Source organism: Bemisia tabaci, chromosome 2 (assembly GCF_918797505.1).
Source record: "Bemisia tabaci chromosome 2, PGI_BMITA_v3".
Classification (NCBI taxonomy): domain Eukaryota; kingdom Metazoa; phylum Arthropoda; class Insecta; order Hemiptera; family Aleyrodidae; genus Bemisia; species Bemisia tabaci.
The window spans coordinates 76,636,825-76,663,954 of NC_092794.1; the positions used below are offsets into that span (position 1 = coordinate 76,636,825).

Sequence of the window (27,130 nt, forward strand, 5' to 3'; positions counted from 1 at the left end):
CGGCAGAATTGCCAACCTTCGATGGGTCATTTGAAAAATGGACGTCATTCAAACAAATGTTCTACTCTTTAATAGATGAAAATGTGACTTTAACTCCGATACAAAAATTACATTTCTTAAAATCAGCACTAAAAGGTTCAGCCTCGCTTGTTTTGCAAAACTTAGATACTTCCAACGAAAACTATTCTGAAGCTCTTGAAGCTTCTTAATGATAACTTTGAGAACAAACGTTCTATAATACATAAACAAACCAGCATTTTGCTGAACCTGCCTTGCGTTACTTCCACTAGGGAATCAGCTCAGAACATGCTACTGCGTGTTCAACAAACTTTGCATGGACTCGCAGCTTTAAATATTGATTCACTCATAACCACATTGATAATATCAAAATTTGATTCCTTCACGTTAGCTGAGTGGGAAAGGGTAGCCCCTGGTAAGGAGCCTCCAAGTAGGCAACAGTTATTTGACTTTTTGAAGAGGCAAAGCCATGTATTGGAAGCTCTTAATTATTCTGGTGGTTTCTTTTCTGAACAATCCGTCGTCCATTACAACGAGCTCCTTTGCAAAACAAAAAAGTTCCAATTGCCTTACATGTTCTCAACCTCACTTCACGTATCATTGCCCCACATTTAAAGCTCTCTCGGTGTAAGATAGAATAAACAAAATAAGCTCGCTATCTAAGTGTAAAAACTGTTTTTTGGATCACAAAACCAATGCTTGCGAGTCTGCCAGACGTTGCCTAAAATGTGGTGGATTACATCACACTCTCATACACATCCCTGATAGTAAAGGCACTCAATCTAGCAAGCAGAAAGCATCAACTTGGCATGGTGCTTCAAAGAACAGTTCTACATTGAAACAGCAGGACAGAGTATGACTATCAACTGCTCTTGTTGGAGTAGCTGATGGTAGGGGTCTTATTAGAAAGTGCAAAATTCTGTTAGATTGCGCCTCACAATCTAACTTAAAATCACACAAATCTGCGCGAGAATTAGGATTGCCATTAGAAAACGTACATGTGGTTGTTTCCGGAATCGGGTCAGCGTAATCGGTCGTATCGGTCACCACCCCTTGGGGGGCAATGGGGGGGTCACGATGCTAAAAGTCACAATTCCCGACCGAATTGCGAATTAATCGCATCACAATTGAAAAGCACGGAAAATTTCATGTGAAATTGACGCCTAAAAATCCAATATCGGCCCATCCAAGGCCCATAAATGACCCCCTAAGGAGGGAGTCAGTACCCCCTCCATAATTTCTCTTTGGTCTCAAAATTGACGTAGATTCTCCAGAAAAAGATGGTTCCCGAGATAATCGACCCAGAGAAATCAAAATTTCATGGTCTCGAAGCTCCTCTATCTCCCTTTGGGGGCCAAACGGGGGCCCAATTTTTAAAATCGGGGCTCCTTTCCGAATCGGAAATTGATTGCATCCAAATTGAGGAGAAGAACACTTGTACATCTTAAGTGACCCCCAAGAGTTTTAATTGACCCCCCAGGACGGCAGAAAGTAACCCCCAGAGGAGGAAGGCTTCGCTCCCTCCAAAAATTTCTCAAGATTCCTCTTTGGTCGAAAAATTGACGTCGACTCTCCAGAAAAAGACGGTTTCTTCCCAAAAGGACGGGTAGCGGAGCTTAGGGACCATGAAACTCAGAGTCCTCGGGGTTGATTTCCTGGAAAACCGTCTTTTTCTGGAGAATCGACGTCAATTTTGCGACCAAAGAGGAACCTTGAGAAATTTTCGGAGGAGGCGAAGCCCCCCTCCTCAGGGGGTTACTTTCTGCCGTTCAGGGGGGTCAATTAGAACTCTTGGGGGTCACTTAAGATGTAAATGTGTTCTGCTGCTCAATTTGGATGCAATCCATTTGCGATTCGGAAAGGAGCCCATATTTTAAAAATTGGGCCCCGCGTTTGCCCCCCAAGGGGAGGAAGAGGAGCTTCGGGACCATGAAATTTGGATTTCTCGGGGTCGATTACCTCGGAAACCATCTTATTCTGGAGAATCTACGTCAATTTTGAGACCAAAGAGAAATTATGGAGGGGGTACTGTGCCCCTCTTTAGGGGGTCATTTATGGGCCTTGGATGGGCCGATTATGGATTTTTAGGCGTCAATTTCACATGAAATTTTCCGTGCTTTTCAATTGTGATGCGATTCATTCGCAATTCGGTCAGAAATTGTGACTTTTAGCATCGTGACCCCCCCCTTTACTCCCCAAGGGGGGGTGGGGGGGGGTTTCGGGACCACGAAATTCGGATTCCTTGGGGTCAATTCCCTATTCAATCCCGCGGTCCCCGACTTCATACGACCTAAAACAATCGAGAAAAAGGCCTGGTACGGGTGGTCTGAAACACCCTGTATAATGCCATTATTCCTTTTCTATTAGTTACGTCCTTACCTGTCTTGATACCAAATTCCCCACTTCCAAAAATTCAAGAAATTTCGTCTAACATTGAGAAAAGTCTAGCTGATCCTTCTTATTTTGAAGTAAGTGAAGTTCACATGATTCATGGGTTGGCGGTAGGCTTAGTCATTTCGTTTGATGCACAAAATCCAACAGTCTTGCCATCAAAGCGTCCCTTAACAAAGCTAATTTTCTACTCAGAGTACTTAAAATTATTACACGCAGGTCCTAGGTAATCTATTGCTCTCATCCATTCGACGTAATTTTTGGCCAATTTCTGGTCCAATGTTAGACCCTTGATGGAACAACTCAATCTTGCGTCATCTGCAGAAGGGCAAAACCCCAACAATTCACCCAACTAATGGGTCAACAACCAGCCGGGAGGGTTACGTCTCCTCGACCATTCACCCTCTGCAGTGTGGATCATTTCGGATTCTTCAAAGTTAAACCTGACATGAACAGAAGATCGGTCAAACATTTCTTTGTATTAATTTTTGTTTGTTTTGCTCCGAAGGCTATTCATTTAGAATTCACAGTGAATTTAACGGTTCATTCATTTTTGCTAGGATTTCAACGGTTCATTAGTAGGCGCGGATGCCCCAAACAAATGTATTCTGATAACTCACCCGCTTTCACACAGGTGCAAAAAGGAGTCTTGTATCTGCATGTAATTCTGACAAAATGAAAAGATTCCTCACAGAAAATAAAATGAATTGGGAGTGCATTCCCACTCGACCCCTTGTTCTCTCGAGTTGTGGATCCAACCGCAGTCCTCCTTTTTTTTTGGGTTGTGGATCCAACCACTACCGTTTTGTTTTTGGTTTGTGGATCCAACCACTACCATGTTTTTTTTTCCCCCGACTTGTGGGTCCAACCACCGCCATTATTATTCTTTGATCTATCCAACAACTACCTCAACATTCCTTAAGTCAATTATTACTGTACTCATTCCGTACTGTATTTATGCATTCATTTTATTTTTTGTCAAAACTGTTGTAACAACATGTATAATTGGACTGAGTTAAGCAGAAAGGAACCAACCCACATTTTGGAAAAAATTGAGTTATGAGTGGTTTTGAACTCAACCACTGCTCTACTATCTATCGCCAAAAATTCAAAGTTTTTGTTGGGGCAAATTTTGCAGAAATTGAACTTGAGGTTTATCTTTTACATTGAGTCCTATGCAGGAGCCAAACTTTAAACCTCTTTTTCTCGGTTCGATCTCGATGTGGCTTGGGTTCCTTTCTGTTTAACTCCGTCCAATTATTCAATGGTTTTTTCTTTTACTTGCTCCCTATTTGCGGGGGCGGGAACATGTACTCGTTTCCGTATAGTGACGTCTCTCCATTGTATTGCATCTACTCATCTTGTCACGGTCGCCCTTACATATGTCTACCATTCACCCCCTTATTTCCATGTTTTCTTTCCCTTTTCCCTATATGATTTCAAGATCACTGCATACTGGAGTACTATTATCCCCAAACATGTAGGAACATGAATCTCTCAGTATTGCAGTTGAAATAAGAAAGTAGGAGACATTGCTAATACTCGGAAAATTCAAAGAAGTAAAATTGAATGTTTTTTTATTATTATTATTATTTCATTTTTTCCTTTATTGAACAATTTAAATACATTACATCATAGAAGAATATTAAACTACAAGTGACAAAGGGTTAGAAATTTAAAATGATGTGACTAAGGATAACTATAAGGATAATCTATATAGGAAATCTCCTTATAAAGGAGAGGGAGAGAGAGGAAAACCGGGAACACAATGAAAGCATACCATCGGCACTCCTCTCCCGTCCTCCAGTAATTGGAGGACAAGATAACAAGATGACAGGGGACAAGACTAAAAAGAAAATGGGGCAATGAGCAGATTTAGGTGTGTTAGGTTAATCTAAAATCTATGGCAAATCTAGTGCCTTAAAAACTAAAGATTTGGCACCAATCACTTCTTTAGCAAAAAACGCTTGATTCTTGTCCATGCTGTCAGGCTGCCAAGGGCGATTCTCTGGAAATTCTAGATTGTCAGGTCTTCTCCCAGGTCAGCTGAAAGTTCAAGTCTGTGTCTCATAAACCTATCACAGCCAAAGATGCTGTGCTAGGCGTCGTCAATAATTTCACTCTTGCAAAAGATACAAAATGGGCTTTCCACGAGCTTGAATTTGTGCAGATAGTATTTAAGAATCCCATGGCCTGTTAATAATTGGGTCACCTAGAAGTCAGTTTCCATCCTTGGATTTCGGAAGAGCCACTCCTCGATATTCGGGATCAACTCTTTAAACCAAATATCTTTGGTTGGAGAGGATGACCAGAGCTCGCACCATTGACGAATGATGTCGTGCCTGATTTCTGAAAAGTTTTCTTGTCTACTGTGCCTTCTCATACGCTCCTCAATTAGCAGACGGGCTGGTGGGAAGCCGGAAATAACATCAAGGCAGCTATTCGAGACGGTCCTGTATGCGGAACATAACCTTACTTTGATAGGGCGCAGTGTCTTTTCAATTAGCTTTACATTAGTCTTCTTTGTAGCGTCGTGATATCAAACTGGAAGACCATGGTTTTTCCGTGGGGTTGCCGGCAAGTAGGGGACGGTTCTTTTTGTAGTCCGCGTACTTACCGGGGCATGAGTGTATTTTCCGAAGGGTAGTGTCACATTGGGGAGTGAAATCATTTACCCTACCCCTCTTGCCACAGATATGTTTCAAGAAACAGTTCCCCTTGGCTGCGCAACTCCTACCTTCCCCCCCCCTCACCCATATAAACGGTAAATTGCCACTATTATAGAACGCGTTGGCCGATTTCGCTGAAATTCAATAGGAAACCAGTCTTAGTAGATATCTACCATCAAAATATTACATACAGCTCAAAATATTCATTTTTACTCGAGTTATCGCGTGGACAAAATTAAACCTCCCCCCACTTTGACCCCTCTAACCCAGCTATTTCTCATCATTTACAAATCTGAGTGTTACGTCAAAAATTTTGAAATCGATATATGCAGCTCGAACACAAAATGGTGTATTAAAATGGAATAACATTTTTGCCTATACATATTTGTATAAGGCCCGCGAAGGGGGCCTGAGGGCGCGAGGCGCCCTCCCGGGGGTTGGGCCGCGTAGCGGTCAGGGGGCAGGGCCCCCTAGTATCTACTAAAGCCGAAAATGATCATTAATTCAGATATCGTCAAGTTTGGGCCAATCCGTCCGCACAATCAATGTTCTTAACACCCGCTGTATCACCTTAAACCCAAAATTCTAATAAATCACTCATGAATTTAATCAATCAGAAGGAGACTTCTATGATCAAGAATGAATTTGAGGAAGTATTTCATCAAAATTTAACCGAAGGACGGCAGTTATCAAGACCTCTACCTAGTTAAGAGGGACATTATTGGTACTCAGTTACTTAACGATTTTGGCGATGGAGTTAGAGAAGAACCCTGCTAAAAATAAACATGTTGGTAACATGTTGAGACCATGTTGGTATCAAGATGATGTCAACATGGTATCAACGTGACATCAACTTGGGGTAAAAGACCAACATGATACCAGCATGCTAGCAATATGGCAAGTCCCAATATGATATAAACATGATAAAAACAAGCAGTGAACTTAAACACAATGTGTTGATAAGGCGCGTCATTAACTCGTACATATCAACTCCTTTAGTTTTTATTTACAGAGATTTCAAAATAGACAAGCAGCACAACAAGAGAATTCACGATCCAACACTGCAAGGTCAACGACGCACCTTGACGAGACCGTGTACTGTGAATCTAGAAAGCTATTCGAACGAATTTAAGTTTTTTGATCTACCTGCTCAATCAAAATCTTATCAGATTCTTGAAGAAAATTGATACGGAATAATTTAAGCGAAGAAAGGAAAAATTCTGTCGAACTCCTGGATGATAGAGTCGATTTTAAGGTATTTTGGGGCTAAAATACCCAAATCATCGGTACCCAAGTAGCATGGATTGCAATTTCATTGCAATGGATTGTGAGTTGATTGCAATTTTTGCTTGTTGCCTATACGTTCATTTGAAGGCGCTTAAAAAGTTGCAATTTTATTGCAATAAGTTTGCAAGAAATGTAGATTATGCTTGTTGCCTAACCTTCTTTTTCAAGGCACTATAAAGACTGCAATTTCGGTGCAATCATGTTGTAACAAATTCACGCCATGTGCCTGGCATCCAATTCTCTAGTTGTTTTAAAGTTTTTTCGACTTAAATGTCTCACCTAACCCATATAGCCCAACATATTTTGAAAATATTGTCACCTTTATCAAAATATTTTCATGGCAATATTGTAATTAAAATATTTTCAAAATTTTTTTAAAACATTTTAAAGGAATATTTTGAAAATGTTTACAAAAAATATTTTTAAAATAATTCAAAAATATTGCCTGTAAACATGCATGTTAAAAATATTCCTTAAGAAAGTTTTGAAAATATTTTAAAAATATTTTTAAGTTCTCAAGTTAGTATGTGGTGTAATTTACACCGGTGTAAATTTAGTGTGAGTACCTATTACGTGATATCGAAAAAAAAAATCAGACAAAACAAATATGAAAAAAATAAATAACACGAAAAAAAATAAATAATAGGCAAAAGAAAGAAGCCTGAGAAAAACGGCGTTAATCAAATCTATGATGAATGTTGAGCCACGCACTGACGCAATGCATGCGATAACAGCCTTAACAGGCGTGATTTCGACCCAGCTCATCATCAGCTCCCTGTAGCTCAGTGGAAGAGTGCACCGCTATGACATTCGCGGGTCGGGTTCTAGCCCACTCAAGGGCGTCCGGTATCTTATGCTGCTAAACGTCGTAGGACATTAGGTAAGCATGGGTTCGAATTATTATAATTTCCCCGGAAAATTTAGGGGTTGAAATTTAAAGGTCGTCAATATTGAAATTTCTTTGCAAAAAAAAAATTGCAACTTTTTTACAATGAGGGGGTCAGATGTTGTAAAATAATTGCAATTTTCTTGCAAGAAAGTTGAAATCATCTGGAAATTTTATTTCAATGAAATTGCAATTTTTTCGTTGCAAAATGCTACTTGGGTAGTATAAATCCCGTTATATTATTGAAAAGAAATTGACTCGATATAAATGCAATTGCATTAAATATGTCTTGATTTTGTTATTTTAAACGTTTTTCCACGCAAAGGAGTTCAACCATGTCCATTGCCATTCATTCATGAATCGAAAGTAAGAAATCTACATCCTGAAAATCTACCGATTTGCCGTAAAATATCGCAGAAACTTGATATACCAGGTCGATGTACCCACTCGTTGAATTTAACAATCAATTTTGTGAGTGCACATATGTAAAAGTCAATATGCTATAGTCACTTTGGGTGCATTTATTTTCATAAAACAATAATATGTAAGTAATTTCAATCCCGAAAAATTCTGAGGTCAATTATATTTAATTGTAATTTATATATATATTTTTTCCCCTTCATTTTATTTTTTGTATGGAGAAATCGAGGTTTCGTTGATTTCCTCGGATTCTGAATACTGTAACTTCTCTTCTATTCGGCCGATTTTTATGAATGAGGCCTCTTTTTATTCGTGTTTTAACGGAGAGTAAGGAAAAAATTGCTAAATACACGCGAAACAATTTTTTTTGAAAATTGGATGAATCCTAGCGTGACGGTGAAATGGTTAATCAACCGTAAGTAATTGGGCGAGGGGCTGAGGATCCCAGCCGCGCTTGGCGACCCTCATTAGCCATTGTCCGTCGAGACGCTGACGCAGTGATCAGGAGCGTGGGGAGGAGAGAGCTAAGTGGATTCCTGTGTGAGCCACGTTTAGCAAATGGTCTAATGAGTCTCGAGGCTCATCACGGATTGCACTTACAGCTACCGTGGCTGGCTCTGGCTATCAGAGCAGTGGTACAAAATTTTGAAAAGCATAACAGGGGTGTGGAGATCTGTCAAAGCAACGTTTTGAACAAAACGGAGCAGTGCAATTCTCATTCGAGGAGTGCCGAACTGGTCAGCCATCCTCGAATCAGTTCGCTTGCTTCTGCTTATATATGCATATTTTAAATCAGCGCGGCGCATTCTTAGGTTGTTTTGAAAAAAACCAAGTAACGTAGACTCTTGGTATTCACTGCACATAAACTAGAAAGCCCCAGAATGAGAAACAACTTTAAATCATAATTATTGACGGATAAATAAACTTTTTACACGCTGTGGAAAATCTCAGAAGTTCGCGGTAGTCACTTTTCGGTAAGGAACTAAGGGACTCGGTTATTGTATCGAGTGGGGGGTCGAAACGATCGCAAAGGCGGTATACTACGTATACGCGCCAAAATTGTCGTTAACAACATTGCACAAATATGGTAACATGATGATATCAATTTGGACTTTCTTACCATCATGATAAAGAGTCGATGTAAAGTTTTTTATCTGTTGGTCCCATCATGGGAACACACTGATATCATTGCACTAAAAAAAAAGTTCGGTGATTTTTACCGAACCCTTCGGTGCACGGTTGTTCGGTGGCGCAAACCTAGGTATCGGGTTTTTTGAACTAAACGCCATTACGGCGTTTGGGACACACGACCAACCGAGTTCGGTAAGGTTTTACCGAACTTTTTAAGGTCACGGAAATCGATCATTCGGTTATTCCCTCAAAACTTTCAGTATATATTCGGAGGAAGTCGGAAACGTTCGGTTGGCGTCTTATTATTGTATGTGTTGATCCATAGATATGTTCAAAGACGAGTATCTTATTCTTGCCTTTGTGGCCTTTTTAATTTTTGAAATCCATGTTGATATTTTTTCTGTGAGTAAATTTTCCTTTAGACTTTTTTTTATCTATTTTACTTTCGAAATTCATTTGTGCATTGAATAAAATTTCATTTATATCTGCGGCTTAAATTTAAAAGAATGTTGCTCAATTAAGATGGGACCAGGAAGTCATTATAAAAATTATTAAATAATATTACGAATTTATATTATTAAATGAATATTAATACGATAAATCATAATATGATTAATATTATATCTTATCTTACTATAGTAAAAAAAAATAAGGCCTTTTTTGTGTGTACGTCCGTGTCATTTCGCATTCTCATTGGTCTTTCATTAACCAATCAGAAAACGTCATTGAAAATCCCCGGGAAATTTAAAGGTATTCTTCCGTAAATCATTCGATATTAATGATAGGTAGACACGGATAAAAATAGGATGTATTTCTTCTAATTAACCAGGATAAAATGGAGGAATATTACCTGTACAGGATAGTCCTGGAAAAACGGGATGTACTTCTATTAATAAACTGGGATGAAGGGAAGGATATCGATCTTCGTGTATCGCTCTTCGATATATCGTTTGTTCTAAAGCAGTATTGACTGGGATAAACGGGATTTCTTCATAATAACCGGGATAAAAGGGAGGAATTTTACCTATACAGGATAGTCATGGATAAAACGGGATGTAACTATGTCGAGAAACCGGGATAACAGGAAGGATATCGATCTTCGATACATCGTTTGTTCTAAAGCAGTATTGACTGGGATAAAACGGGATTTCTTCATAGTGACAGGGATAATATGCAATAATTTTACCTATACAGGATAGTCATGAATAAAACGGGATGTAACTATGTCGAGAAACCGGGATAACAGGAAGGATATCGATCTTCGATACATCGTTTGTTCTAAAGCAGTTTTGACTGGGATAAAACGGGATTTCTTCATAATAACCGGGATAAAAGGGAGGAATTTTACCTATACAGGCTAGTCATGGATAAAACGGGATGTAACAATGTTAAGAAACCGGGATAACAGGTCGGGCTACTCCGATTTTATCCCGGTCGTGATTTAGGGATTTTATCGTCCAAAAATGGGAAAATTGAGGAGAGGAACGGGTCCCCGGTTGCTAAGCAACCGCAGCATCGCCGTGTTGCGATTATGGATACATGCGATTATCAGTTTGATGTGTTTGATATGTTTTATCGATATTCGATATATCGTTTCATTTAAAGGAGTATTGACTGGTGTAAAAGGTGATTTCTTCTCATTAACCAGTATAAAAGGTAGGAATATTACCTCTAAAGGATAGTCTTGGAACAAACGGGATGTACCTACATAAAGAAACCGGGATAACAGGAAGGATATCGATCTTTGTGTATCGATCTTCGATACATCGTTTCTTCCAAAGCAGTATTGACTGGGATACAACGGGATTATCCATGACTATCCTGTTTAGGTAAAATTGTCATTGCGATTATCGATACATGCGATTGTCAGTTTGATGTGTTTGATTTGTTTGATTGTGTTTCATGATGTGTTTGATGTGTTTGCTGTTTTTCATGATGTGTTTGCTGTGTTTGATGTGTTTGATTGTGTTTCATGATGTGTTTGTTGTGTTTGATGTGTTTTATGTGTTTCATGATGTGCTTGCTGTGTTTCATGATGTGTTTGATGTGTTTGATGTGTTTGATTGTGTTTCATGATGTGTTGGATGTGTTTGCTGTGTTTCATGATGCATTTGATGTGTTTTTTGTGACACTAAACACACAACAAACACAAAAAACACATCAAACTGATAATCGCATGTATCGATAATCACAATACGGCGAGGCTGCCCGTTCCTCTCCCCAATTTTCCCATTTTTGGACGATAAAATCCCTAAATCACGACCGGGATAAAATCGGAGAAGCCCGACCTGTTAACCCGGTTTCTTAACATTGTTACATCCCGTTTTATCCATCACTATCCTGTATAGGTAAAATTCCTCCCTTTTATCCCGGTTATTATGAAGAAATCCCGTTTTATCCCAGTCAAAACTGCTTTAGAACAAACGATGTATCGAAGATCGATATCCTTCCTGTTATCCCGGTTTCTCGACATAGTTACATCCCGTTTTATTCATGACTATCCTGTATAGGTAAAATTACTGCATATTATCCCGGTCACTATGAAGAAATCCCGTTTTATCCCAGTCAATACTGCTTTAGAACAAACGATGTATCGAAGATCGATATCCTTCCTGTTATCCCGGTTTCTCGACATAGTTACATCCCGTTTTATCCATGACTATCCTGTATAGGTAAAATTCCTCCCTTTTATCCCGGTTATTATGAAGAAATCCCGTTTATCCCAGTCAATACTGCTTTAGAACAAACGATATATCGAAGAGCGATACACGAAGATCGATATCCTTCCCTTCATCCCGGTTTATTAATAAAGGTACATCCCATTATTTCCAAGACTAACCTGTATAGGTAATATTACTACCTTTTATACTGGTTAATGAGAAGAAATCACCTTTTATCCCAATCAATACTCCTTTAAATCAAACGATATATCGAAGAGCTATACACGAAGATCGATATCCTTCCCTTCATCCCAGTTTATTAATAGAAGTACATCCCGTTTTTCCAGGACTATCCTGTATAGGTAATATTCCTCCATTTTATCCTGGTTAATTAGAAGAAATACATCCCATTTTTATCCGTGTCTACCTATCATTAATATCGAATGATTTACGGAAGAATACCTTTAAATTTCCCGGGGATTTTCAATGACGTTTTCTGATTGGTTAATGAAAGACCAATGAGAATGCGGAATGACACGGACGTACACACAAAAAAGGCCATCATGTTTACTTTCCATCCATCATGTTTTATCCCATATAAACCGTTTCAAACAGATTATTCACCTTATCTATAAATTCCAAACTTAATTGAAGTAAGTTTGTAGCTAAATTGATGATGATGTTCTGAATGAATAAGTATCTAACAGAACTTCAGCAGTATTAATAAAAATTACAAGAATAATGGGAATTAAAAAAAATTGTGTGATATTTTCATCATGAATTGACAGAATCTACGAGGGGGTTGGGCCGCGGAGCGGCCAGGGGGCGGAGCCCTCTAGTATAATATAATAAATTATAATATATTTTAATGCATTATTAATGATATCATTCATTTTTCATTAATTTATATTAGGTATTTATTTATCTTATTTTGTTTTTAATATTTTCATTTTTAATAACTATTTGTCCGTCCATGTCTTATTTTATTTTTTTTTCGTGTGTTGTTCGTACTCCTCTCTTTCAAAAACTTGATCTACTTTTTATTATTTTCGTATCCTTCATTGTGAAACTGAATGATGTACAAAATTGCAAGAATATCATTGCTTCTAATCATTGAACCAGATCTGGGGACGTTTATTAGTGCTATATTAGTCAATGTTCCCACGTGAGCGTCCGCGGCGGAGTGGCAGCGACACTCGGGCGATCACCGAAGTTCAGCAACGTCGGGCGTAGTTAGTACTTCGATGGGTGACCGCTTGGGAACTCGGGCGCAGCGCGGCTTATTGCTGGTGAACATTGAGTGTCAGGTTCCATCAGCATTACTTCTGTGGTGACTGCGATGAAAAGCAAGCCTAAGAACGTGCAGCGCGCCTAAATTTAAGCATTTTGGCATTATGGAATTTTTTTTTTCGGTGTGTAATATCATATTGGTAACATGTTAATATAGTGGTGATAACATGTTGATATCATGGTGATAAAATGTCGATATCATGTATGATAACAGGTTCCATTCACCATGTTGCTACCATGTTGGGCCAGACCAACTTGTTACCAACATGTTCATTTTTAGCAGGGAAAGGAAGTCGGTTCTTATACCATTTAAACTTTCTATGTACAGGTATGGAGATGTTCCTGAAAGAGACAAGTTTCCATGGCGTAATGTTGGACAGTCTATTCTCAGCACCTGAAGAGTGGAAAGAGAAACTGCATTCAGCAGTCACTGAAGGTATTAAATGTGGTGCAATTAAACCACTAGTCCGAACTGTTTTTGAGAAGGACGAAATTGAGCAAGCGTTCAGGTATCTCTTTCAATTTCATATTATTTTCACACTACATACGCATTACCTCAATAATTTATTTACAAACTGCAGCCTACATTCAAGGCACACCTATGTCATATTACAGCACTTAGGTTACAATACCAACTTACCGCTTGAATTAAAACCAAGATTAAGTCGAAAACTGATGCAATCGAAGGTACTAAAATATCCTCACCCAGCTCGACAGCTACATTGAAAAACATCTGTAACAGCCATTTTTTGGGCGAGAACATTGCTTGCATAGAGTACAATAGAGTCGCAAAGTACTGGATCGTCGATGAAGTCACTTTTGGAGGCTGTTTTGTCCAGTTCTTCGGATACTAGTGTGCGGCGACTAGCGATGACGCATACGCAGAGACTCGCGCTCGGCGCTCCCCACCTCCCCACTCCCGACTCGGCTCCGTTCGTCGGCTAGGTCCACACACATTGAATCACACGGAAAAAAAAGACCTGTCATTTTAACAGTCGCATTGAATGTTAAATTTGTTTGACGTTTCTCTGTTCTTTTAGTTGTCGTGACTGTTAATTGAACATTTTAAGTATGTTGAAACAAAAGTGTACAAATCTGTTATCTCAACATCTTATTGATGCTTTTGAAATAACATTCAGTATGTTATTCCATCATCACACGACTGCTGAGTTAACATCAGTGCGGTTCATTAAATCAACGGTTCCTGAAGCTCTTGGAATGACTGTCATTGACTTTTGATTTTACAGTACACACGTCATTTTGACATTCGTTTGGATTTTAAATTTACACTCGTGCTAGGTGTTGGTCTAATGTTTTGAAGGCCGTTAAATTCGCAGAAATAATCTGCTAAAGCAACAGCGAGGGTGTCGAAATAGCAGCCTCTCATTTAACAGCGAGTTGACGGTAAAATGCTGACCGTTGCACGGAGCATTCCATCCCAGCCAGTCCCGCGCGATCGGCGCAGCGCGCATGCGCAGTTGTATATACAGTTGTCGATCGCCCCGCTGCGAGCGGTGACGCAGAAAACCTCTCCTACCCTACCCGCCACTGTCCACCCTCCTTCTCGAGGGTTGCGCGCCGACCTAACAAAGGGCCCGGTCAGGGAAATTCTCAGAATTCCAACCGCCCGGGCCTGGCGTTCGGCTGTTTCCTCCTTCGACATTGTTCGCGCATATCCAGCATAGTATATTAACATATTAATATTCTATGATTCCGAGTCTGTTTCGTTGAGGCGGCCATGTCACTGTTTAAAGGGATTGCGTTTGCTCAACAGTCAGTGGTTTTGAGTCAGAGAAGTCTTGCGCTTGCGTTTCGAAATCGTGCTCAAATTGTGTTTGCGAGTGAATTTTGGCGAAGAAAGTGATTAGTTTTGATACTCAGTGCGCGATCTGCAAAATTAGTAGCTCCATAGGAAAGTAACTTACGATATAAGCAAATTTGGGCACACTGTAATCAGTTGCGGGCAGACGCTATTTTTTGAGGCATCATCATGAATCCGTTCAACTCAGAATTTCTGCTGCCGTATATTTGTGTTTTTTGGTTTCAACTTCACCATTGACATTACACTCACTCTCAACTCAATTAGGTTTGCGTCCAGTGCATCCAATTATTATTTTTAGCGTGCCTTCCATGTTTATATGCAGGCGCTCTTTTGATTTCGTTTCCTGTAGATTATACCATCAGCCCTGTCCTCTATACTTTCCGACCCAACTCCATTGTGTGATTTTTTCCTTTTCTTTTGTTCAAAGAAATTCCGGCTGTTTTGAAATGAAATGAAGTGATAATTTAGCAAATCTTAATCTTGGTAGAATCTTTTGAAACCCTTTATAATACATTTTTGGTGTTTTTAACTCACAAGCACGATCTGCTGTTTGGTTCTTACGTTGTTTTTATTGATGATGCCAACGTGACATTGTCTTAATGACGTAAAGTGTTTCAATGTGTAATACAGTGTATGTGCGGTATCTGACCAGGATGCGAGTGATAAGTTGGGTTATTTGAAAAAAAGAAAATAACGGATGGAGAGGAAGGGTTTAAAACGTGCCTCACATAATTTGTTGACGACCCCTAGGCCATGATCAATTCTGCCCCACCGAGAACTGCAAAGATAAATACTTTGTGAAGTGTTTTTGTGCATTTAAACTGTTTAAAATTTTTATGAAATTAACTCATTGTGAAACTGATTTAGTCTGTAAATGTTACTTTGACCGAAATATTATCTACGGTTTTTGTATCATTTACTTGAAACCAGTTAAGCAGTTATCAGCTATTTACATAAGCATGTAAGTATGACCATGATTTTTTTACAGTTGCGTGGCATTGTATCTGCTACATTAACAGCAGTGTGAATGAGAATCCAAGAGCGAATTTGCTTTTACATGAGCAGCAGCGCTGCTACATCGACAGCAGTGTGGATTTAAATTCAAGAACGAACTGGCTGTCATGAGAACAGCGACTATGCTATTTCGACAGCAGCGGCCGCTGTTAAATCGAAGGCAGCGTGAACGTCAATCTGATGGGGAACCGGCGTTTACGCCAGCAGCTGCGCTGCCAGTGTAACAGACTATTTGATGTAGGTTGAGCAGATTTTGCTGTCGTTGTTACATTCATTTACTGACAATGTGACTGCAAAGCGCCTGTTATAATAACAGACAAAGGTAATGTTATTTTAACAACCAGGATGCTGTGCCGTTTTTTAACAGCCAAAGGCTGTTCCTTTAGCAGTCGCGACGATTAAAGTGACAGAACTTTTTTTCCGTGCAGCTAAGTAGGCCGGTAATGAGTCTGAAATTGAGCCCATATATGAATATTATCTAGGAGTAACATACATTAATGGATTCATTATGGCTTAGAATATCTATTTCAAGCAAAATTTGCACAAATTAATATCGATGGAATTAAAAAAAGTCGAAAAAACACAAGCAGTCGTTGATTTCTCCATAAGCCACCGTGTTAAAAAACGCCGGTTGGTTCACACTTTGTATAAGTCAGAAATTAAATTCCTATATGAATATTATCCCGGAGTAACATACATCAATGGATTCATTATGGCTTTGACTATCTAATTATAGCAAAATTTGCACAAATTAATATCAATGGAATTAAAAAATGTCGAAAAAACACAGGCAGTCGTTGCTTTTCCCGTAAGCCGCCGTGATAAGAAATGCCGGTTGGTTCACACTTGGTATAAGTCAGAAATTAAATCCCAATATGAATATTATCCAGGAGTAATATACATCAATGGATTCATTATGGCTTTGACTACCTTTAAATAGCAAAATTTGCAAAAATTAATGCTGATTGAATTATAAAATACCTAAAAAACACAAGCAATTCTTGATTTCTCCATAAGCCGCCGTGTTACAAAATGCCGTTGGGTTCACAAATGGTTCACAATTTTCGGAGCACACGCGGCTCGGAAACGCCTGTTAATGGATTGGCTTCATCGGCGCTCCAGTACTTTGCGACTCTATTGTACTCTATGATTGCTTGTTTCCGAGGCTTTTACTCTGGCTTAAAATTGGTCTATTATGCATTGTGGCCACATCTGAGCTAGGTATATTTAAGGCTGTCTGTGTGATGGGTTTCGTAAATTTTAGAATCAAACAAAATAATATTAGGTACGGCTGTTCCGAAGTGTGAGCCTAAAATTTTAAAGGAAGACGCAGCATACATAATTGCAGAGCTGTTTTGCCGTCAATCTTGGACATAATGCTCAACTAAATGTTTCATACGCGGGGAGATGTTTGAAATTCTCTGCTGATCCTTTCAAGCAGGTCTGTTGAGAGACTTATTTCATACATTTTTAAATTTGGTTCAATAGAACTCTAGAAAAGCTGGTTTTTCTGAACCCACCTCCTCTTTGCACGGGTCCAAAATGTCACGGAGCTTCATTCGCAAGGGGGCCGCTGTGTCTATCGTTTATGGCAAAAAAGTGGCTTGGAGGTGGTTGAAATACATGTAAAACATAAGTAAAGACTTTTCCTAGGTGGAAAACAGCAGAGTTAGCCGTGTTTACCTCTAAATCAGCTGCAGCCGAGCAAAAGCTTACAAAATTGTCAACGTTAATTCTCACTAGCTAACTGAGTCCTTCATAAGCATTCAAATTATCCTGCCCGTTCTCGAAGAAATGTCGTCAAAGATGCATGATTTGGGGAAATCTGCAGCTTTTACAACTTTTTTACCATAAATAAACCTGAATTCGAGCAGCTATGGCCACCTTCCTTGGCAAAAGAACGAATAATAGAGCTCAATTCCGACACCGAAACCAAATTCAGGGTTACAACTCCACGATGAGTTGACCAAATGTAGCTCAACATTTCCATGTACGGCAGTCGAAAGCCACCTATAATCAAAGTAAACACTATCAATCCTGCTATTTCCCACTTGGGAAAAGTCTTTACTTATGCTTTACCTACATGTATTTCAGCCACCTCCAAGCCATGCACTTTTTTGCCATAAGCGATACACACAGCGGCCCCCTTGCGAATGAAGCTCCGTGACATTTTGGACCCGTGCAAAGAGGAGGTGGGTTCAAAACAATCCACTTTTCTAGGATTGTATTAATAAAAATCTACAGCGCGTGAAACAGCTGGGTGTAGTGGCTTTTCAACGCTTTTTACAAAGGAGGAGTAACGTTTTGGGCCTTTTCCGGCCCCACCTGGATTTTGCTAAATGTTTCATATTTTCAAAGTACTAGTCTTAGGTAGACTCTGTGCCAAATATTAGACCGATCGGAGCCCATGCAAGGGCGCAGCAGCGCCTCAAACCCAAAATCCTGGAATCGAAAAACAATTATTTTCGTCGACTTTTTCGACTGTTATCACTCTTCCAGCACATGATTCTTATGTATTTTTCTACGTACTTTTCATATCTGGCCATAAAAATTGCTTCCTGTGAATTTTAAAAGGCCCAACGGTCCATTGTTGCCAATTTTGGCCCATTTTTAGGGTTTTTTTCCATTTAACACATTCAAAACTCAATTTAATCCAAAAACTGTGTATATTTTTGAAAAGTACGTAAAGAAATGAATAAAAAATGTTCAGTAAAATTTTTTCCTATGTTGCCAAATTTCCGAGAAAATTGGTCCCAAAGTGTCAAAAACTGCAAAAAATCGATAAATCGCCGCGTCTAAGGTTCAAGAAAGTGGAGTACATTTTTCATACTGTACCAGATAACAGCTCTTATCCATCCATACAACATACTAAAATATCATAGTTGTACCTGGATTCCCACGATGTGAAAATTGACCGAGATGTCGATTTTAGCGGCCTTTTTATACTTGAAGGTAGCTCTTTTGAATGTTTTTCGACCTTAGTCACCCTCTATGGGTGTGTACTATATGTATTTTTCTACGTACTTTTCATATCTGGCCATAAAAATTGCTTCCTGTGAATTTTAAAAGGCCCAACGGTCCATTGTTGCCAATTTTCACCAATTTTTAGGGGTTTTTTCAAGTTTACGTGTGTGAAACTTAATTTAATCTAGAAACCGTGTACAATTTCGGAAAGAACGTAAAAAAATACATAGGAATGTGATTTGTACCTTTTCCCTACGTTGCCAAATTTTCGAGAAAAATCGTCCTGAAGCGCCAAAAATGCCAAAAATTGGATTAATCATCACGTCGGAGGTTCCAGGAAGTGAATTATGACATTCATGTGGATCGTCGGACACTTTCTCCACGCATTTTCTGTTGTTCGGTATATTTGGCCTGTAGCAAGCATCTTGAGAACCAAGGATTATATCGAGGTTACAGGAATAAAGAGGTGAACTGGAGTGAAGGATAAAGTAAAAGCACCTTGAGGGCCCGTTTTGTCACGTTCATCTGCGCCATTACGTCACCTTCCCGGCAAAGTATCACAAGCGCCACTTTGCCAACTTTTCAAGAGACACAAAAAACTGAATTGCGACCGTAAAAGACGGATGTTTGGCTTGAAACTTGAAATATAGATCCAGCACACCTCCCTGCTTCGAATTTTAATAAAAATTTCTTTAAAAAAACGGGTTTTTCTTTGAAAATTGGCGCTTGTGATATCGGCTTCTCGGGGCACTCTGAGAATCTATTGGCGCTTGTGATACGAAAGCCCATCAAATTTAACGGAGTTTTTTCCATATTTCTTCATTTTTAATCTAAAAAAAAATATTATTTTCGTATGCCCTGCTAAAAATGTTCCGTGTGGATGATTTCCATGAAGTTGATTTCCATGAAAAAATGACACGGAAAAATGGAACAGGAAATATTTCCATGTGGCTGATTTCCGTGTGGCTGATTTCCATGTGGCTTATTTCCATGAAAATTTTTCATGGAAACGAAATCATTTCCGTGAAAATTTGTCATGGAAACGAAATCATTTCCGTGACAATTTTTCATGGAAACAAAACCATTTGCATAAAAATGATCACAAGATGGTTTCAGTACCATCCAAATTGCTCATGGAAATTAAATAAATCTTAGAATCAAGACAAAGGAGACAAGCGTCCCAATGGGAGCACATGATATTTGGACCATGCAGACATGCTCAGTAAAATAGAAAATGAACAAACAACACTCACCAACTTGTTCAAATCTGTAATCCACTGGGTCAGAAAAATCCACTTGAAGACAATAAATCCAAATTTCCGATTAGAACTGGTGCAGGTACGAAGGAACTTTTGAAAACACGATGAGTGCATTGTAAAAATATCTAAAGCACTCTTTAACGTAAGAGAAAAATTAGCACCATGATTTAATAGCTGATCAATACAGAACACCACTCTCAGAAAAGCACTGACACAACACGATTCTTCAGTTTAGTTTTAGAGGAGAAAGCATTTTTCAAAAGATGCGACATCATAGATCCACAGCTTAAATAATTTCACAATTTACTCCGATTATTGATGATATTAAGGTAGCCATCGATTCTCTACCCGACGTTCCTTCCACACATGACAGGAAACATCTACAGGCATAGAGCAAATGGCACTAAGCAGCAATGTACATCTGATAAGGCAAGCTCCTGGAAGTGTCGATCTGCAAAAATACAAAGCGGGAGACAGATCATCAAATTGATCTACCTATCGTTAATGGCCGTCCTTGGAGACAGACAATAAACTACGTAACAATATATCAACCACCTTTTGATAACAAAACGAATTTAAAATGAGAGCAAGACCCTTCCTTATGGAGGGAGGGCCAAGAAACATTTAAAAACGGAACATTTTACTACTTACAGGTCTGAGCCACTGAATAAAATACATTCCACCAGTCAATAAAATTTTAAATTTTGAATGTTGATGGATAACCTGATTGCCAGTATACATTGAGTTGAAACATCTGATACGTAGAGCGGTTCATTCTTATAGAAGCTTTCGTAAGTAGTTTCAGATAGGTACTTTAAAATTAGACACCGGTCAAATGTAGTACAAGAGAGGAAATGGGTGCAACAAAACTTTAATTGTCCTTGATTCTTTTGAAGACACAAGGAAAATGCAGGCAGTATGAGGATGTTTCAACAGACTATCTATAGCACTCGCCTGCAAGAGTTGGGAAGTTTCGACTTGTGATAAAGTCCGCGGATAATAAGATTTGCACTTAGAGAGTGCAACAGAAGATCCACCATCTTGATTCTGGTCTTTCCCTTCAATGCTAAATGGATGAAAGATTATCTCCCTTCCCACGGAAGGAGTGGATAGATTTATTAGACGTAGACTCTTCGATCAACTTCGTAACCACGGTTAGGAATAGCACATGGTAGTAAATGCATTCGCAAACCAAGAGAATAGAATTCACGATTACCTCGCTCGTTAGAAAATATCGACTGAATCGTAAATCGGCAAAGAAAATTAAACTCGAGTTACTTGATCAGTATAGCTTGACATGACAAATAATGTGTAATGTAAGTACAAGGTGACAGGCTCATACTTAGGTGTGTCCGTCGTCAAGAGGTGAAAGAGAGATAATTTACCTGTGTTCGATGAAACTGAGTATAGTCAAGTAGACGCCGATAATACAATCGATTCTTCGTTAAGAATCATGAAAAGTAGATCAAATTAAGTTTTCATTTTCAAATTAACGGCATGGCATGGCTTGGCTGGCTGGGTGGATTGAATTGAACAATGGTCCGGACTCCGGAGTTCCGAGTCCGACTTGGACATCGAACAGTTGGACGAGGGACCATTCCGCGGTTCCGCCTTTTGCCTTTTTATCGAGGTTGCGTATGAAAATGAGTGAAAATCAGCCGCTATATTGATTTAAGAGAGCCAGTTTTTGTATTTTAATCCTTTTGAAAACATTTGCCTGATAATTATTTTGATAATAAATACAACCCTGGAAGTATCGGCAAGGAACGATTATTCCAGGAACTAGGAACATCTTCTTCACAAAAGTTAGGTTATATTTATCTCTCACATCACTTCAAGTAGTTCAAGTAAGTAATTTAATGAATAATTTTTCACTTTCACACCTTTCCTTACTTCAATTCAGCCTGATGGCATTTATCGATTCCAAATATTCAAGTTATAAATTGAGCGCCCAAATAGCTTGCCGACTGTTACCTACTGAGGTACGAGAGCTCATTCACCCGTCAATTTAATACTGACTTAAAGCAAGGCATCCACACTGCTTATCCTCTGCCTCACTCATGAATTGGGTGGCTAATGCATTAGCGAGAACTAAAAACGCATCATCCTTAGACATTTTACCAATCGCACATTTGCAGTGCTGCGGATGTTGCCCTAATTTTATCCCTTCAAGGTACCCACAGTCAAATCATCAGTTTGTGCATGTACCTAAAAGTCGTATAATTTTAAAATACCTCAAGAGCTTATACAAAAATGAACCGCTCTAAGTATCAGATGTTTCAACTCGATGTATACTGGCAATCAGGTTATCCATCAACATTCAAAATTTAAAATTTTATTGACTGGTGGAATGTATTTTATTCAGTGGCTCAGACCTGTAAGTAGTAAAATGTTCCGTTTTTAAATGTTTCTTGGCCCTCCCTCCATAAGGAAGGGTCTTGCTCTCATTTTAAATTCGTTTTGTTATCAAAAGGTGGTTGATATATTGTTACGTAGTTTATTGTCTGTCTCCAAGGACGGCCATTAACGATAGGTAGATCAATTTGATGATCTGTCTCCCGCTTTGTATTTTTGCAGATCGACACTTCCAGGAGCTTGCCTTATCAGATGTACATTGCTGCTTAGTGCCATTTGCTCTATGCCTGTAGATGTTTCCTGTCATGTGTGGAAGGAACGTCGGGTAGAGAATCGATGGCTACCTTAATATCATCAATAATCGGAGTAAATTGTGAAATTATTTAAGCTGTGGATCTATGATGTCGCATCTTTTGAAAAATGCTTTCTCCTCTAAAACTAAACTGAAGAATCGTGTTGTGTCAGTGCTTTTCTGAGAGTGGTGTTCTGTATTGATCAGCTATTAAATCATGGTGCTAATTTTTCTCTTACGTTAAAGAGTGCTTTAGATATTTTTACAATGCACTCATCGTGTTTTCAAAAGTTCCTTCGTACCTGCACCAGTTCTAATCGGAAATTTGGATTTATTGTCTTCAAGTGGATTTTTCTGACCCAGTGGATTACAGATTTGAACAAGTTGGTGAGTGTTGTTTGTTCATTTTCTATTTTATTGAGTATGTCTGCATGACAGATGTCATCCATTATTACTTTGCATGATGCATATTTAGCTGAAAGATTCTCTTTACACATGCCTAGTGGAAGATACATGTGTGTTTAGAACTGCTAACATGCGAACTTTGAAAAACTACGCTGCTATGATATAGAAAATCCTACAAGTCCAAGAAGGTCTATGCGCTGATATCAATTACATACTGACATATACCCGTCAAACAAGTTCCCATGGCCGTCATAGATGGCCTGCCCACAAAGTATGTCTGAAAGGGTGGCCCTAATTTTCATCAAGGAGCTTTGAGTACACCATGTACTTTTTAAAATTATTGTGCTTATTATTGCTTTCACTTGAGTGTAGATGTAAGTACACACTAAGCTTTTATCCATCATACATTTTGGCACATTTCTTTAATTATTGAGCTTCATAAAATTTCAGGTACTTGATTTTCAGGGGCTGAGATCGAAATCATATCATTAAAAAAAATTGGTTCCAGCAATTCTTTTCAAATTCTTTACAAAAAAATTTAGAAGATTTAATAACTGAAGATAAAAACATAACATGCTAAACACTACCTTCTGATGAAAAAGTACTTAAGTGATGACCAAAATTGAGACTTTTTTCGATCACCCTGATATGGGGATCTTCTTCACCTCCTTTCTAAACATACGCCTGAGAAGAAAAAATTTGACTGCTAATGCAACCCGCAACAATGATCGTATAGCTCTTCTTTCGGTTTTTTCCTTTTTCCCTTCATCTCCCCCCCCCCTTCCAAAACTTAAGATTTTTCCTTTTCATGTCATAATGAGCCCATAGCACAGAAGTTTTCAAAAATGATTGGAATTCACGAAATTTCATTTTATGAAGTTACATATAAAATCTTGCATCTCTGGTTTGAACCGTATACCGAGTATAATTCCTTGGCGCGCACCTTGCGGAGCGCCTTCAACATCGTAGTTATGCTTCAAACGCGACACTCACGCTCCGATGTGTAATTTTCGCATGTTGCGCATGTCGGAGCGTATGTCCAGTTTAGAATTGCCCAAAAATTGAAAGATTTTAAAGCCGCGAAATTCATGTTTAAATCCGCAATTTTTATTTCCATGCCGAACTGAGAAGGGGATTTTTAATTCCATGAAGGCTTGATGGAAATGACTTGGTTTCCGTGTGAGTTGCATGGAAGTGTTATGAGTTCCATGTCGAGCTCACAAGGAAATATTTTCATTTCCATGAAGACTTGATGGAAATGACTTGGTTTCCGTGTGAGTTGCATGGAAACGTTATGATTTCCATGTCGAGCTCACAAGGAAATGTTTTCATTTCCATGACGGCTTGATGGAAATGACTTGGTTTCCATGTGAGTTTCATGGAAACGTTATGATTTCCATGTCGAAGGACATGGAAGTCAGACGATTTCCATGAAATCACATGGAAATCGGGTCATTTCCACGTGAATCCACATGGAACATTTTTAGCAGGGTGTAAATGCATCTTATTAATTCAAAACTACCCATAAATCAACTTTAATAAAAATAGCGCTTGTGATACTTCGGCCGAAAAGTGACGAATCGCTCCAAGTTATTCCAAAAGTTGTTGATACTAATATCGAAAATCAATCTCAAAGATGAGCGATTATTCCCAACTTGGCGCTTGTGATACTTTTCTCTTGCATGGCGCTTGTGATACGGAAGTTCGTCAACTTCAATGGAGTATTTTAAATATTTATTTATATTTAGTCTAAAAAAAATATTATATTCGAAATAACGAGATGTAATTACATGCGAAAATAATTTAGTTTCAAGTCATTCCGAAGACTGCCGTGACAAAAATTGTAAAACAATCAGAAAGGTAGGCGGTTGCCGAACTTGGCGCTTGTGATACTTTTCTCCCAAATGGCGCTTGTGATACGAAAGTACATCAACTTTAATCGACTTTTATTCATATTTCTACATATTTGTTGTAAAAAAATTGATTATTTTCGTATGTAAATGCATCTCGTTATTTCGGAACTATTCATAACTCAATTTCGGTAAAAATGGCGCTTGTGATACTTTGCCGGGAAGGTGACGATTACATGTTCCTTGAGATGCATTGCAATTTTCCATTTTCGATACGTTATTTGTAGTGAAAGAAAACTTGAAATTCACTTCTTGGAACCTCCGACGTGATGATTAATCCAATTTTTGGCATTTTTGGCGCTTCCGGACGATTTTTCTCGAAAATTTGGCAACGTAGGGAAAAGGTAAAAATCACATTTTTATGTATTTTTTACGTTCTTTCCGAAATTGTACACGGTTGCTAGATTAAATTAAGTTTCTCACACGTAAACTTGAAAAAACCCCTAAAAATTGGTGAAAATTGGCAACAATGGACCGTTGGGCCTTTTAAAATTCACAGGAAGCAATTTTTATGGCCAGATATGAAAAGTACGTAGAAAAATACATATAGTACACACCCATAGAGGGTGACTAAGGTCGAAGAACATTCAAAAGAGCTGCCTTCAAGTATAAAAAGGCCGCTAAAATCGACATCTCGGTCAATTTTCACATCGTGGGAATCCAGGTACAACTATGATATTTTAGTATGTTGTATGGATGGATAAGAGCTGTTATCTGGTACAGTATGAAAAATGTACTCCACTTTCTTGAACCTTAGACGCGGCGATTTATCGATTTTTTGCCGTTTTTGACACTTTGGGACCAATTTTCTCGGAAATTTGGCAACATAGGAAAAAATTTTACTGAACATTTTTTATTCATTTCTTTACGTACTTTTCAAAAATATACACAGTTTTTGGATTAAATTGAGTTTTAAATGTGTTAAATGGAAAAAATCGCTAAAAATGGGCCATAAGGCCCCTTAAAATTTATCGGAGGCCTTTAAAAAGGCCAGAAACGAAAATTACGCAAAAAAATACATAATAATCATGTGCTGGAAGAGTGATAACAGTCGAAAAAGTCGACGAAAATAATTGTTTTTCGATTCCAGGATTTTGGGTTTGAGGCGCTGCTGCGTCCTTGCATGGGCTCCGTTCGGTCTAATATTTGGCACAGAGTCTACCTAAGACTAGTACTTTGAAAATATGAAACATTTAGCAAAATCCAGGTGGGGCCGGAAAAGGCCCAAAACGTTACTCCTCCTTTACTTTTTCTACCTTAGTTTATGAGATATTGAACAGGTAAACTTACTTTCTGGACGACCCTCGTACCTTTCAGTCGTAACCCTGAGGGGTACTTATTATTTTTGAAGGTAGGGGGTAGCCGTTTCTAGAAAAAGTGTGTTTTTTCTAGAAGGAGGTGAACCAAAAAGCTATTGTGGCCATGTGCTGAGTAAAAACTAAAAATAACATGTAAATAGCGGGAACTATACCCGGTCAAGATTTCGAGATTGGGGAACTGAAAGATATATCGAGAATAAGGTTGGCGTGCCTTCCTATGATACATCGAATCGGCTTATATCAGCGAAATGCGTTTGAACGAAGGACTGACATCATGGTATCTGTGCAAAATTCAAAGACTTTAAAAGAAGAAACAAACAAGCAGTGAACTCCAACACAATGTGTTGATAAGGCGCGTCATTAACTCGCACATATCAACCCCTTTAGTTTTCATTTACAGAGATTTCAAAATAGGCAAACAGCACAACAAGAGAATTCACGATCCAACACTGCGAGGTCAAAGACGCACCTTGACGAGACCGTGTATTGTGAAAGTAGAAAGCTATTCGATCGAATTTAAGTTTTTTGATCTGCCTCAAGCAAAATCTTATCAGATTCTTGAAGAAAAGTGCTACGGAATAATTTAAGCGAAGAAAGGAAAAATTCTGTCGAACTCCTAGAAGATAAAGTCGATTTAAAGGTATTTTGGGGCTAAAATACCCAAATCACCGGTAGTAAAAATCCCGTTATATTATTGGAAAGAAATTGACTCGATATAAATGCAATTGCATTAAATACGTCTTGATTTTGTTATTTTAAACGTCTTTCCATGCAAAGAAGTTCAACCATGTCGTTGCTTTATTCATTCATGAATTGAAAGTAAGCAATCTACATCCCGAAAATCTACTGATTTGCCGTAAAAAATTGCAGAAACTTGATATACCAGGTCGATGCACCCACTCGTTGAATTTACCAACCAATTTCGTGAGTGCAGATGTGTAAAAATCAATATGCTATAGTCATTTTGGGTGCATTTATTTTTCATGAAACAATAATAATTTCAATCCCGAAAAACCATCAATTTTCCGTATAAAATCG

General features: G+C 38.6%; 1 protein-coding gene across 1 annotated transcript in view; it reads left to right on the forward strand.

Annotated features, from left to right (window-relative positions):
• Positions 1-27,130, forward strand: part of FASN3 (Fatty acid synthase 3) — a 253,540-nt gene that overhangs the window by 164,327 nt on the left and 62,083 nt on the right. The window contains exon 28 of the mRNA XM_072296313.1: positions 13,081-13,261. Coding sequence (XP_072152414.1) covers positions 13,081-13,261 — 181 coding nt within the window. The remainder of the gene's footprint in view (positions 1-13,080; positions 13,262-27,130) is intronic.